Consider the following 13,972-nt stretch of genomic DNA (forward strand, 5'->3'; position numbering starts at 1 on the left):
ATACATGTCTATGCCCATATTGGAACACACCTACATGTACAGATTACACACACTCATAAAGAGACGACAAAAACACATGTACTCACAACAGCCAACAATGCTATTTTCTATGCTGCCGAGCAAATTTATGTTCAAAATAATAGCTGTAGCAGTGTGTGTGTGTGTGTGTGTGTGTGTGTGTGTGTGTGCTCCCCAACACCTGCTTATTCAGGTTGGCCTGAGGCACACCGTTATCTGTACTCTGTGGGGTTGTTGGAGATATAACTGTTACACACAGACACACACAGTCTCACACACACACACATGGGAGTAGCAGCTGTCCCGCCCCCCACAGTGAGAGAGGCAGGCTCATTTTCCCACCCAGTGGTTAGCCTCCTGCTTGAGGCAACCTGCACATCACTGAGCCTCCGGCAAATTCCTGCACACACACACTCCCATCACACCAGTCTGCAACCCGAGAGCTTTTCACTATCGCAGCAGGAGAAGGGAGCGCAACGGGGACGTCGTCGATGTCATCCTGTCGTCAAAATTTGACAGAAACAAAGGCGGCGAAACGTCAAGTCGGAGCCGTTTGTCAGGAGAGAATAAAGAGCGGAGGGAACAACGTCAGTCACAATCAAACAGACGCACACTAACGAACACAGAGGAAACCTACCGTGAGCATCGCGGTAGTAAGCGTGTGTGACGCTCCGGAAACGCTCCTGACCAGCAGTGTCCCAAATCTGAAAGGACAAAAAAGAGCACGTCCACATCATCAGCGCCAGTTAGGCAACATATTGAGCGTGTCTGTGTGAACCCACTTTTATCTAATTGGTAAATGTGAACAAGATTGGCCTAAATTACTAATCACAGCAACTCAGGTGTCTTTTTTAAGTGCTTCAAAGCAAGAAATTATAAAGGAAGAATATCCAGATTTAACTTTCTTTTCGTTTAGAGCGTGAGATGCAATCATTAGTATGTATATTTGCCCATATTAGTAATCTCTTGTTCCATATAAAGCCAGCATATCAGCTGGGAGCCTTCTTGTGGATGATGCAACAGGCTTTCAACATCTGTGCAAACTCTCTCAAGCTCTGTCAGTTTGGATGGGGACTGTCAGCGAACAATCACAGTGTCTCCAGAGGTGTGGGATTGGATTTGACTCGGAGTTCTGTACCGGAGACTCTCCTGCATTGCCTTTGTCTCTCTTCCCCACAGCACCGCTGGGATGCTACTGGGCAGGTGATGATGTGCCTGGTTTCTGCCAGATACGATGTTTTAGAACTGAGGCCAAACAGTTCAATCGTGGTTTCATCAGAGCAGGGAATCTTGTTTCTCACAGCTGCTCCTCTGGGAGCCTTTTGCAAACGCCATGCAAACGTTAACATGTTGATGAGAGACATCAGTCTTGCCGCTCTGCCATAAAGCCTAGATCGATGGAATGTTACAGTGATGGTTTTACATTTGGAGGGGTCTCCTGTTTCCACACTGGAGATCTAGAGTTCAGCCAGAGTGACCATTGGGGTCCTGGTCAACCAAGTATCTTCTCCCCAGTTGCTCAATTAAACAGGGCAGCTTGTTAGAGCTCATTGAGTTCCTGGTTGTTACACAATTCTTCCATTAATGGATTCTGGTGGCCACAGGACTCTTGATAGAGCTTGGGAGGATCCACGGAGAAAAATGGTGATCCTTTATTTTTCCCTATTATTCTCGCTATATAATGCCATGACAGACTCCTTTCACACCACTATATAAAATAGTAAGTAAATGTCTGGAGTAAATGTCTTTATGTGGATGTTGACATTTTGCCTAAGACATAGCTTTTTCTTTTTGCTTGTCCTTATATTGCCATTTAGCGCAATCTTAAAGGTTTAACAAAAAATATCAAAAAGTCAACCATTCGTGGTGTTTTCAACCAATTCTTCCAATCAGCCTTAGTCTAATTAAAAAAAAAAAAGATTTAGAATACTTAGTGGTGAAGCTGCCACTATGTCATGTGAGAGCAAAAAGGTTGCATGGTTTCCTAGAACAAAAGATGCACCAGGTCACTGATAAGCCACATCTTCTCGTACACTGCAGTTAATTATTCCTGCACCAGAGCGTGCTTTGTGTTGCAGGATATTACAGTGGCAGAGTCATTTGAAGAATAATGACTCTGACAATGGTGATTGTGGATGTTATAAAGGGCATTTACATATTTATCTGACCCCATGCTATTCCAGTGGTTGTTTTTCACGCCGGCGAAGCTTTTGTTCATTTTCTTGGAAACTGCTTGTAGTCTCTTCAGTGACTCTGCAGCCTGTGTTCTGCTCTCCGTTTTACACTTGCATCCTTCTCCACTTTGCTTTTTCATGAGGTCTTTTTTTTATAATCCTCATTTCATGAGGTCTTTGCTCCAATTACATTCAGCCTCTTTCTCCTCTCACCCTCATTTCTCTTCTATCAACCAAACCAGTCAAAGCAGATGGTTGCCCACCCCTGAATCCATTTTCTGTTTAAAGCAGGACATTTTTTCCATTAAGTGCTTGCTCATTGTGAAAACCATTGGGTTTCTCTTTATAATTTTGTAATAACTTGACCTTGGCTTGTGATGTGCTTCGAGATAATGCATGTAATGTTTTGCACTGCCATTGCAGATAATAATTACACTGGTAATGAGAGTGTGGCAGGGAGCATGTGCCTGTGTGTTATAGGGCAAATATTATGTTGCCTCCCATGAAAGATGCAACACAATGGGTACAGTAGATGCTTCACTTCTTCAGATTTAAATTTAAATCATTAAGTACTTAAGAGGTTTTATCTTTCTATATATCACATCTTCTAGCTGCAGTGTGCATCTATGCATCTGGTACAAGTACATCTAAAGCATGTCATTTCAAACTGTCTTTAAGCTGCTGGCATTCTGGCAACTTTCAGCTCACCGTGTCGGTCTAATGACCCACAGGCTTAATGTTTTCATTGGAGTCTCACAGCTCCATCTGTTTCAGGAAGCATTAGGCAGCTGAAAATGCTCTGATAAACACATTGTGTACTACTGTACCTGTCCAGGAATGGACATAATTACTTTTCACTTACTGTGCCCACATTAGGGCAATTTGCATATGTTTTTGTTTGCCAAGGTTTCCCATAATGGGAGCAGAGAATCCGAGACCACAAAACAGCATTATGACCTATCAGACTGTAATGTCCAAATGATCCTTTTGAGTGCCACATTTTTTAAATAAGTTACAAAGTATCTAATTGTTTCATCAAACTTGTTCCTATAATATCACCTGGAAAATCACATTTGACAGACAGACTGATAGATTAACACAGATCCATTTAAAAGGAGAAGATGAAGAATGAGAGGTGGTGAGTGTTGCATAACTAAGGTGGAAAACTCATCAGACGGTATCTAATGCTGTTTTTGAACGACAAGGATTCATCGGCATCTCTGCTGTCTGAGTCTCTCACTGATAACTTCCAGGCCTAATAATCTGATGGAAAGTCGGCTATTCCCTCTAGTGTCTTCAGTCAGGCAGAGCAGCCGGCTAATTGACTGATAGAGATTAACCAAGGACTCATTAAGTCATCGTTTGGGCTCCTTGGCCCTCCCACGGCAAGTAATGAAGATATATGGGAGGTAGTTACACCATGGGAAACAGGTGCTAGTGATTTGTTATTAAAAAGAAACACATGCACTCATACAAATATTTTTTTCTTACCTGCAGTTTGACCTTTACAGCATCAATGGTCATAACTTTATTCTGTAAGACAAAAGGGGGGAAAAAAACTGTGAGCATAATGAAATTTTGCAGATGCAGAATAAAAAATAGCTATTTAAAACAAAACAGATGCATTAAAACAAATGCTTTCAGGCTGTGCTGAAGGGAAATGCTCTCTCCTCAAAGGAAACAGAGTTTGGAGAGTAAATCCTGTGGCGTGTGGCAACACTGATATATCATGGTTGGCTATTTGTGACCACAGTTGGCGCAATAAGGGCTCGGCCTCTGCCGCGAGCCTCTCTTTCATCAATGTGATCTTGTCAGCACAATGTAATATCTACAGTTTTATGGCAATGTACACACACACTCTGCCACACAAACACACACACACATCCACACACACAGACACACCTTTTGTCATGATGGAGACCTTTGTTTCAGGGTGTTGCATCATTTACCAACACCGTGGCTGCCAGGCACTTTAGCATAGTACACACACACATACACACACTTTCCAGTACCTCAGAGATATCTTTTGCAGAAAAGTAATTGATTGTCGACATCTTTTCAAATTGACACCAGGTTGATGCTGAGCAGCTACAGCAGCTCCTGTATGGTTTCCAACTATTCCACGAAATAGAGAGCAGATCTAACTTTGTCATCTATCATTACAGTGGATGTGATAATACTGGCAAACAAGACGGATGAGCGCACTGTCTTGGTCGGGACCCATTGGGAATATCAGCAATTCTATCTAATGGATTTCTCAGAGATTCAGGAGAAAGATGCCTTGAGGAGAAAGGAGAAGGCAGGTTTCCAACTGGTGCACGTGCAAGAACCGGTTTTCAATGCATTTTAAATGTGTATTACTAACCCACTGTGAAATGTGTGAAATCAACACACAGCCCTGTCCACCAAATGGTCTTTCGGATGCTACTGCTGTGCCTGTGCCTTGATGATGATCCCCTGGGTACTTTATACATTTACTCCTGACAGTCCTCCAATACCTGCCTCTTCGGACTGAGGGGAATAGGTTGGTGGTAGGTGGCCAGGCTGCCTCTCTGCATGCAAATGCACTAAAGGAGCGCACACTTTAATGTTCCTTTGTTGATGAGACCACAGCATTTGGTATTCAGTTACGTGCTTTAAGGTCTCTGTGGGGCGAAAGATGAAGACCTCAGAGGAGCTCTCCGACTGCATAAGTAGATTCACCAGTTCCTGGTGCAGAGGAACACGACTGCTTTAAGAAACTGGGAGCAGAGAGGGGAATTCACAAATTTGACAATTAAAGCCAAAATTGATTATTTATAAATTCCTCCCCTGCGCAGCATTTGTCCAGTCATGGCATAGTTCAGTAATAGGCAGCTATATCAAGTTTTGAACTTTTCCACACAAACCAAACAGCCCGAGGATCAAGGACCCACTGATTAACAAAACTGCATTGAGAGCAGAAAAGTGGCACAGCAACAGATGTAAACAACCAGACCAGAAATTCTGTTGGTATTCTAGCCACCTTTGTGTAGATTTACAGAATAGTAAGAAATCAATAAGGCAACTAACTTGTGCTTCCATATAGCTGTGAAGAAACCACCACAAAAAACAAATGACAACGGATTGTCAAATATGATATTATCAGCTGATTAAATATCACATTGTGGGGCTTTTAGGGAGCCATCAATTGCCTATATCGTCTCCTGCCACTAGGTGGACGCAGTACATTTCAACAGCGACTCATTAAAAGTTAAACTTCTAGCATTGTGTTTTGTGCCAGTGATTCACTGTAGAAGCTGTTAAGAGAACTGGGAGATATCCCACAGTGCCAACAAGCCATCACAACATCCATTAAGTGTATATTGTTCCTGTTTGTCTCTTCAGCAGCTCTGTGTGCATGTCATTCAAGGTGTGCAGAGAGTTACATAATGTTACGCAACTGAGATGCAATTATTACAATAACCTTGTCTCATGGGAAAGTATGAAACAGAACTAATTTTTTAAAGCTATTTTTTGTGCAGGGAAGAAAGATACGAAAGCAGAGAGAGACTGGGGATTGACATGCAGTAAAGATCGTCTCAGTCAGTCAGGTGTCAGACTGGCAGTCACTGCTTCAGGCTACATGAACCACTCAACCACAAAGCACCCCATAAACGGTTACTATACGGGATACCATATAACCATCCAACACAGTAACAACAAGCACGTTCAGTGAGTCCAGAAGTGATGGCTGGCCAGAGAACTGCACTAAAATCTCAACTGAAGACATGAAGGTCAAGAGTCAAGAGAAGCAGGAAAGGAGCTGACAGCAGAAACCATCTGATCTGGTGCTCCTGTCTAAACAGCAGAAAAAGTGAAGCTATGATTAAGCCTTTGAATATTCTCATTTGTCCAGGTCATCATTATCCCCAAAGAAATTTAAATCAAACGCCTTCATCTTCCTAGACAAATAACGCCTTTCTCTTCCTAGACAAATAACCAAGTCCAGTTGCGGCCTGGAAGTAATCCAAGTCCAGCGTCTGGGTTCTTGGGGGTAAATACTGTGCTGGGTGACTGTCAAAAGGAAGAGCTGAAACCAGAGAATGAGCTCATGTTAATGTTTCAACCAGTCTACCATTCTGCACAGTGTATTGCAGTCATGTAGTAGGCGTGAAGGTTTTCTCAGTTGGATCCTTTCAGTGTTAAAAGTCCCACTTTCATTCAGTCTAATTGAGAGAAAGTGTTTCTCTTTTTTCTTCTTCCTCTGGTTGCACTTCATTAGTAGCAAGTCAATATCAGTATGGGGTCTTTACAAATTGTACCACACTATTGAAACTGCTGAACAAAAATCAAGTTATAATTGAATATTAAATACAAATCTAAAGCAACATTAGGACACGTCCCACTGCGTTAAAAAACGCAGCTGCTGCATATGGCCATCAATGGAAGTGCATCCACACACACACACACACACACACACACACACACACACACACACACACACACACACACACACACACACACACACACACACACACACACACACACACACACACACACACACACACACACACACACACACACACACACACACACACACACACACACCACAAAATTTCACTCGATTTGAAATTGATTAAAGGGATAGTTCAACATTTTGGCAAATTGGCCCATTGCCATAATCGCTATAGTCATAGCAGTAGGTTCATTACCTTTAATTGTAGGTGTAAGCTATTTTCAGTACGGCGGAGCGCAGCAGCTGGCTGCTCAGATCTACGCTATGGAGGCTAACGGAATTTCTTGGTTTCCCTCATTAAACTCATAAAATTCAACATCCCAAAACTCCACAGCGCTTTTGTAGACAAGTTGTGACCTGCACAACCACCACGCTATGAGATAATGACGGAACGATACGAAACGGAGCCGTTTTCGAGGTAAATACAGGGTAAATACGGAGACTGCTTGCTGAAAAACTGTCCCTGAACGCAACGCGCATCAGCGGTTTTGTATGAATTTACCTCGAAAACGGCTCAGTTTCGTATCGTTCCGTCATTATCTCATAGCGTGGTGGTTGTGCAGGTCACAACTTGTCTACAAAAGCGCTGTGGAGTTTTGGGATGTTGAATTTTATGAGTTTAATGAGGGAAACCAAGAAATTCCGTTAGCCTCCATAGCGTAGCTCTGAGCAGCCTGCTGCTGCGCTCCGCTGTACTGAAAATAGCTTACACCTACAATTAAAGGTAATGAACCTACTGCTATGACTATAGCGATTATGGCAATGGGCCAATTTGCCAAAATGTTGAACTATCCCTTTAAAGTATGAAATGGAGAAACAAATGATATAGTCTGGAGCAACCCTGCAGGTAGGCAGTTCTATCAGCACAGTGCATGTCAGTCACAACATCAGAGAAATCCTTATTCATTTCATAACTCTGCCTCACGCTGCATCACCTGCACCCATAGTTAATTTGCTCTTACATATAATTCTCTGTAGATCCACAGGCAAAGTTGGAACTGAGCAATTGGCCCATTTGCCAACAACATACTTTGCCTCATTCTTAATGCATTTCATACATATTGCATAGGGATAGTGTAAGGTATAGTTTACTTTGCCGTACAAATGAGAAGCACTTATCAGCTCTCGAGTCTCAGTTCGACTGCAATATGAACTGCAACAACAGGCTACCTCTGAAAACAAACAATGGTTTTGCAGTGCAGAACAGTTTACACCCAGAAACCTGGGTGTTGCTGGTGGAGGGTTAGAGGTCTTAAAGTTGATCAGTGATCTAAAAAGCTCTCAAGGTTACCACACTCCTGAAAAGCAGCACATTGAAATGGTACATGTACTGTATTGAAAAAGTTAGAAGGAACCATGAGTTCCTCCTGGGTCAATATAGACACTTCATCCATAAATGGTAAGTCATGCAGAGAGATAGATTTGCCATTCATTTAAATGACCCGTGAAAGTCAGACGATGTGAAAGAGTGAAAATCTACACGATGGAGGATGTTCAGTTGGATTGATGGCACAATAAGATGAAAAAAAAAGGTTTCCAAGAATTAGGACTGCACTTTTAATCTTTAAGCACAAGGATGTTATATGAACTGTACAACCTTGACTATGGTGTTCCCCAAGGATCCATCCTTGTCCCCTCAACATATTCAAATAGTAAGAAGCCAATTAGCCATGTTTTAGCCTCCTGTCATGGGAAACCAGTTGGTTTAAAGGTAGGGTTGGAGATCTTGGAAAAACGGTTCTAGCAGGCCACATTTTGAAAATACACAAGTCAAAAGTCCAAGCCCCTTTCCTGAGACTTCTCTCTGAAGCCAGGCCTACAGAGCGCAGGAAAACACAACACTTCTTCAGCCTTGGGTTAACATCAAGGTGACGCCTCGCTACACGCAATGGTACAGCAGTGGTCACTGCGCAGCATCGTGAACTTTTCTCCAGCTTTTTCTCATGGCTCATTCACGTGAAAGAAAACACCTGACATCATACTAAACCACCCAGCATGAGAGCTACATTGTCACCTACCAGACTGGAGTGTGGTACATTGTATTACTGTTGTCTTTTCCGCGGTTGTTAGTCGCTGATCGCACATGCAATTAGTGCAGGAAGAGCGGTTCCGTGATTGACACATCACGATGTAATCATCGAGAATGTCGCGTTCAACATGATTGAATGGTGTTTTTCCGTTCGTTCCACAGGTGACTGACTTTTCATTTTTGTGAAAAAAACATTAAATTACTTGGTTGCAATCAGGGTGTGGAGAGGATTTCAAACAATTCAGTAAAAAATGTCACAGAATAGAATCCCTAACCCTTTAAGAATCAATTTTAAGATTTAAGTGATCATAGTTATAGCACTTGATGAGTTGGGAAGAAACCAACATGCTGAAACCAAGACCAGAACACCGCCTCAAATCTTCCAGCAGGGCACTTTTAACTCTTTGTAAGACTAATGCTCAAGAATAAAGACTCTTTGAGTCAGAGAATCTCAGCTCTGGAACTCACTGCCTGAAGATGTGAGAAACAGTAACAATTTTTTTATCACCATTTCAGGCTTATCATCATTAAATTATCACTGCACTCTGGTTTCCATGTTCCCATCAGAATTTTCCAATGTAAACTGCTTCGTAACTGTTGTTGTTGTCATTCAGCACAATATTTATTCATGTCTTCCTGCTCACAGAAGCATCAGATCAAAAGTCATTCAACAAACCACACTTTGTTATTCAATTTCTAGGCTCTGCTGTCAAAAGCCTATAGATGCATCTTGCATCTCCAACATCACATGCAAGCAAACCCACATGGAGACTAGTGTTATGGATAACAGCACGTCATGAAGGCCAGCGGAGGAGCCAACACACACAGCAGGGAGTGAGAGGCTGTCAACTGATTGGTGGATAAACTCTTGTTGTGAGGCAGCTTTGAAAAAGGGAACAGAGACATGTAAATGTTGTAAGTAGAACTGCACATACAGCAAAGTGAATGTCTCCGGACAACCTTTGTGCACATTTGCATATGTTAAGCCTAAAGAAGCATGCCTCAGCCTCAATGTGCAGTGTGCAGGTCCCTTTCACCAACAAGGTCATCATTACATTGGATCAGGCGACACAGGCGAGCCATTGCTTTTATACTCTTTCCTATGAGGGTCAGGGCGATGAAAGGGAAACAAAAGGTAGTTACTTTTTTTTCCCAAAATAAGACAATTATATTGTTAAATTGCACAATATGTTTGGAATTATGTGTAATGGACCAGGAGGAAGCTGAGCTTGAATAAAAATTACACATTATGCCAGATTTGCAGGTGCAGCCATTTCAAATCCATTTGCTACTGCAGTTGGGCCCGACCTCAGAGTGGAACACTCTATTCAGCTGTCCAGGACCAGATGTTTCAGGCCTCTCAACCATTACAGGTAACCAGCAGTGCTTATTTGCAGTCACTGGAGTTTTGTTGCAATATGCAGTTTATTTGGTTCTTTTATGCAACAGCCCTCAGCTAAATGGCTGTATTAATGGCTGATGGGTGCAGCACTAAGAGGGATTGAAGCTGGGCTGTTACAGTGACACACAGTGTTACTAATGTTTTACTTTACACTGGAGTAAAGATGTTAGCAGCGCTGTGTGTAGGCTGGCTGTTTACATAACTGTGAGTCCACAACATCTCCCTGCAGATGTCAGTTTTGATGTGAAATCTATCAACTATCAGAGGTGAGCAGATGGAAATATGTAAAGCAGAAAAAAGAATAAAAGAGAATAAAGAATATTTTATCAGTGTGGTTTTATACTCATACAGTCACATTGGAAATAAATTACTCATCTGCTGTTTATTATAAGCATCACATGTATGGAATTGATCTGACTTGACCTTGCCAACAGAACCAGCCAATAGCACCTAAAACATCATATTTCACAGTGTCTTTGTCGCTATTATTCATCAACATCATTGATTAAACTTCAAGACTATTAGCTTGATACATTCTGTACATGCTCGTGGTTACAACCCTACTCTACCATGGTTATTATCTCCATATTAGCATATTAATGTCCCAACCCTTTGCATGGAAAAAAATGGAATACACAATTGGGGTGATGGGAATGTCTTGTTTTGCAAGTATTTGGTTGTAAACCAAAGCACTTTACATACTGAAATGTTAACCTGATCATAATGGTATACCAGATGAACCCTAGCGCTCATCAGCAATTATAATTCATCCTGAGAGGAGGCTGATGAATCTGTCTGTAACAAATGTCATGTAAATTCATGAAATGAAAATTGATGTGTGAAAACTATTAGATGTGTGTCTCTGGCAATACATCTTATGGTTTGGTATTTTAGGCTATAGCTCAGAGAGGGGGACCAACACTGATATTGCTGAAGTTTACAATAGTAATAATCTGCAGCTTCATTTACACTTCACCTAGTCTCATATCTTCTGTGTTGCTGACCTAGAAACATAATCAGCAAAGGTGTTTTTGGCTGTGGGGCACACACAAGGAGGCTCATGAGAATCACACACCTGTACACATGGAATCAAAACAGACCCTATCCCACCTCACCTCTGTAACTGTTTAAGTGTCAGTGGAAATACATGGTTCTCTATTGAAGGTGAAATTATATCTTTACTTAAGAGAAAACTTGCATACCCATATCGTATGGTTATACCACCATGATCAAATTCTATATTCAAGATTATTTCATTCTAAACCTTACTGTACATCTTTGAACAAGAATTAGTGCCTCACCAACCAGCCAGGTTGCAGTTTATAACTGTCTGTCCATACTCATACGGTGTAATACAGTGGCAAGAAAAAGTATGTGAACTCTTTGGAATTTCCTGGTTTTCTGCATTAATTGCTTTGCTTTCAGTTGCAGACCTGAAGTTGCCACTCCACAACACTAATGGGAAAATGTTTTGTGGACTGATGAAACTAAGATTTATTTTTTTGTATTTTTTTTAACTGTATTTATTTATTTTTGTGTAATTTTTGTACGTATGGTATAAAAATGGCACTGCATACCAGCATGTAAACATCATCTCAAAGGTGAACTACGGTGGAGGGAGCATCATGGTTTGGGGCAGTTTGACATTATTGAGGGCAAAGTGACTTCCAACTTCCTACAGGATAATATAAGGGTGGTTGCCCATCAGCTGAAGCCCAGTAGAAGCTGTGTGATGCAGCAGGACAATGACCCTAAACATTTAAGTAAATCTACTATCTAGATAATCTTGAATAGCTTCAAAAAAAGAAAATCCACCTTTCGGAGTGGCCCAGTCAGAGCCCACACCTGAATCCAATAAGGATGCTATGGAATGACCTCAAGAGAGCCATTCACACCGGACATCCTACACGGTTGAGCTGAAGCACTTCTGTAAGGACAAATAGTTCAAAATTCATCCTGATTGTTGTGTCTGCAACTACAGGAAACGTTTGGTTCAAGTGTTTGCTGCCAAAGGAGCTTCAACCAGTTATCAAATCCAAGGGTTCACTTACTTTTTCCACATGCACTGTGAATGTTTAATGGATATGTTCAATAAAAACATGAAATATTATCATTATTTGTGTGGTATTAGGTTAAGCACATTGTGTTTGTTTATACTTTTTTTCTTACAATTGGGTATACAATTGACACTGACCTTTTGGTTATTATGTGTCATTGTTTCATCATTTTATACAATTTAATATTCGGGTGAATTTGGGTTATAATTGGTGCATTTACACTTCAGTTACAGCCAAAATCTTGTTTCATGATCTCTCAATGACCTTAACCTTAATTCTAATCAGTTCATAATGTCAGATCTAATGAAAATATTCCACGTTCATAAGAATGGGACAGATGGACTGAAGGACAACCTGAAAACATAATGGCTTCGGCCACAATTATCACTAATGTAGTGGCATAAAAATGAAGAACGGACAAATCAACCTCTGAAGATCCAAATAGATGCAGGGCTCACCCACATACACATTCTCCTAACCTTTTCTGTCTCTCTCTTACATATAAGCAATAATCTGCATGACTGCTCTGGTAATGATTTTTCAATAACCCCTGGCACAGATTCCATCTCCTCTCCCTTCATCTCCTCTCCTCTCCCCACTCTTTGTATCACTGTCCCCTCGACCTCTCCGCTTACTCTCTCTTTGTTTCTCACTCCATCTCCTTCCCACTCTCTTGTTTCGATCCTCTTATATTGTGATGAAGTCCGCCAGAGCTGCTCAATAACTCGAGTGATGGGAGAGCAGAGGAGAGAGGGAAGTTGGAGAGAGAGTGAAAAAGACTGAATTATTTAAAAAGGAGATAAAACAGTTTACTGTGTGTTATTATGAGGAGTCACCTTCTCTTTCCTCTCTATGTACAGTCATACAGAGGTCACAGCATCTCCTTTTTCACATTTCTTCTTTTCTTTTCAGCAGTTTTAGAAAGCAAAGAGCCATCTGTTACACTAGGAAACCACAGTCTCTGAGGGTCGCTTTTTGGAAGAACATTCACATAACTCAGAAGATAACAAGCTCCAGTCAGACAGAAAAACACTGTGTAAAGTCGGAGCTCGAGGACAACTGTGTTCCTGCCTATACACACCTTGAACCAGCTCACACCGATGTGGGTCAAAATGAACCAGCTCATTGATGATTCTAGTTTCATGTGGACTGGCCTCGCTGTGTTGATGATTGTTTGATTAATTAATGAATTATTTCACTGATATAAGTAATTGCTTCTTTTTCCCCACACATGGTTTACTGTATGTGTGAATAATAAGAAAATAGTGCCATCAGTGCTTGAATGTCACTAAACTCAAGTATGCAAGTACATAAATACTGTAATGACCCTGTACTTGACACATTTTTGCTTTTGGGTGCTACCCACATGTTTAGCGGTGTTGGCTCATTCCACGGATCTGCTATCCAAACAAGTTGTACCTAATTGTAAAGGTGACTAATCAGGCTTTCCAACGATATAACATACAAGACCAATTTGTATTGTTTAAGGGGAGAAATGATTGACTGAAACAACATTTCCAAACTTTTTTTGAGGAGTTTAGTCATTATTTTCACTACATTTCGGAGACACGTCTGTTCTCTCCACTCTATGTGACAGTTTATGCAGATAAACATTTCATGAGTTAAACAAAATTATACGTACATTGTTACAGAACCATGCCCTTTTTTCTATAGTCAAAATAATCATTTCAGCCACAAGAGGCTGAAGTGCTTCAGTATAAGTGACAACAAAATCACAATATCAGGTTTGTGGCTGAATGGGTCACACATGGTACTTTCATGAAGAGACACACTGCAATGACCAACACTTCATGG

At 41.2% G+C, this 13,972-nt stretch overlaps 1 protein-coding gene across 1 annotated transcript in view; it reads right to left on the reverse strand.

Annotated features, from left to right (window-relative positions):
* Positions 1-13,972, reverse strand: part of rab26 (RAB26, member RAS oncogene family) — a 94,095-nt gene that overhangs the window by 47,950 nt on the left and 32,173 nt on the right. The window contains exons 3-4 of the mRNA XM_085761193.1: positions 3,684-3,725; positions 656-722 (exon numbers count right to left, since the gene is read on the reverse strand). Coding sequence (XP_085617319.1) covers positions 656-722; positions 3,684-3,725 — 109 coding nt within the window. The remainder of the gene's footprint in view (positions 1-655; positions 723-3,683; positions 3,726-13,972) is intronic.

This window comes from Trachurus japonicus, chromosome 19, assembly GCF_045865225.1.
Source record: "Trachurus japonicus isolate A0001 chromosome 19, Traja_1.0".
NCBI classification, from domain to species: Eukaryota; Metazoa; Chordata; class Actinopteri; order Carangiformes; family Carangidae; genus Trachurus; species Trachurus japonicus.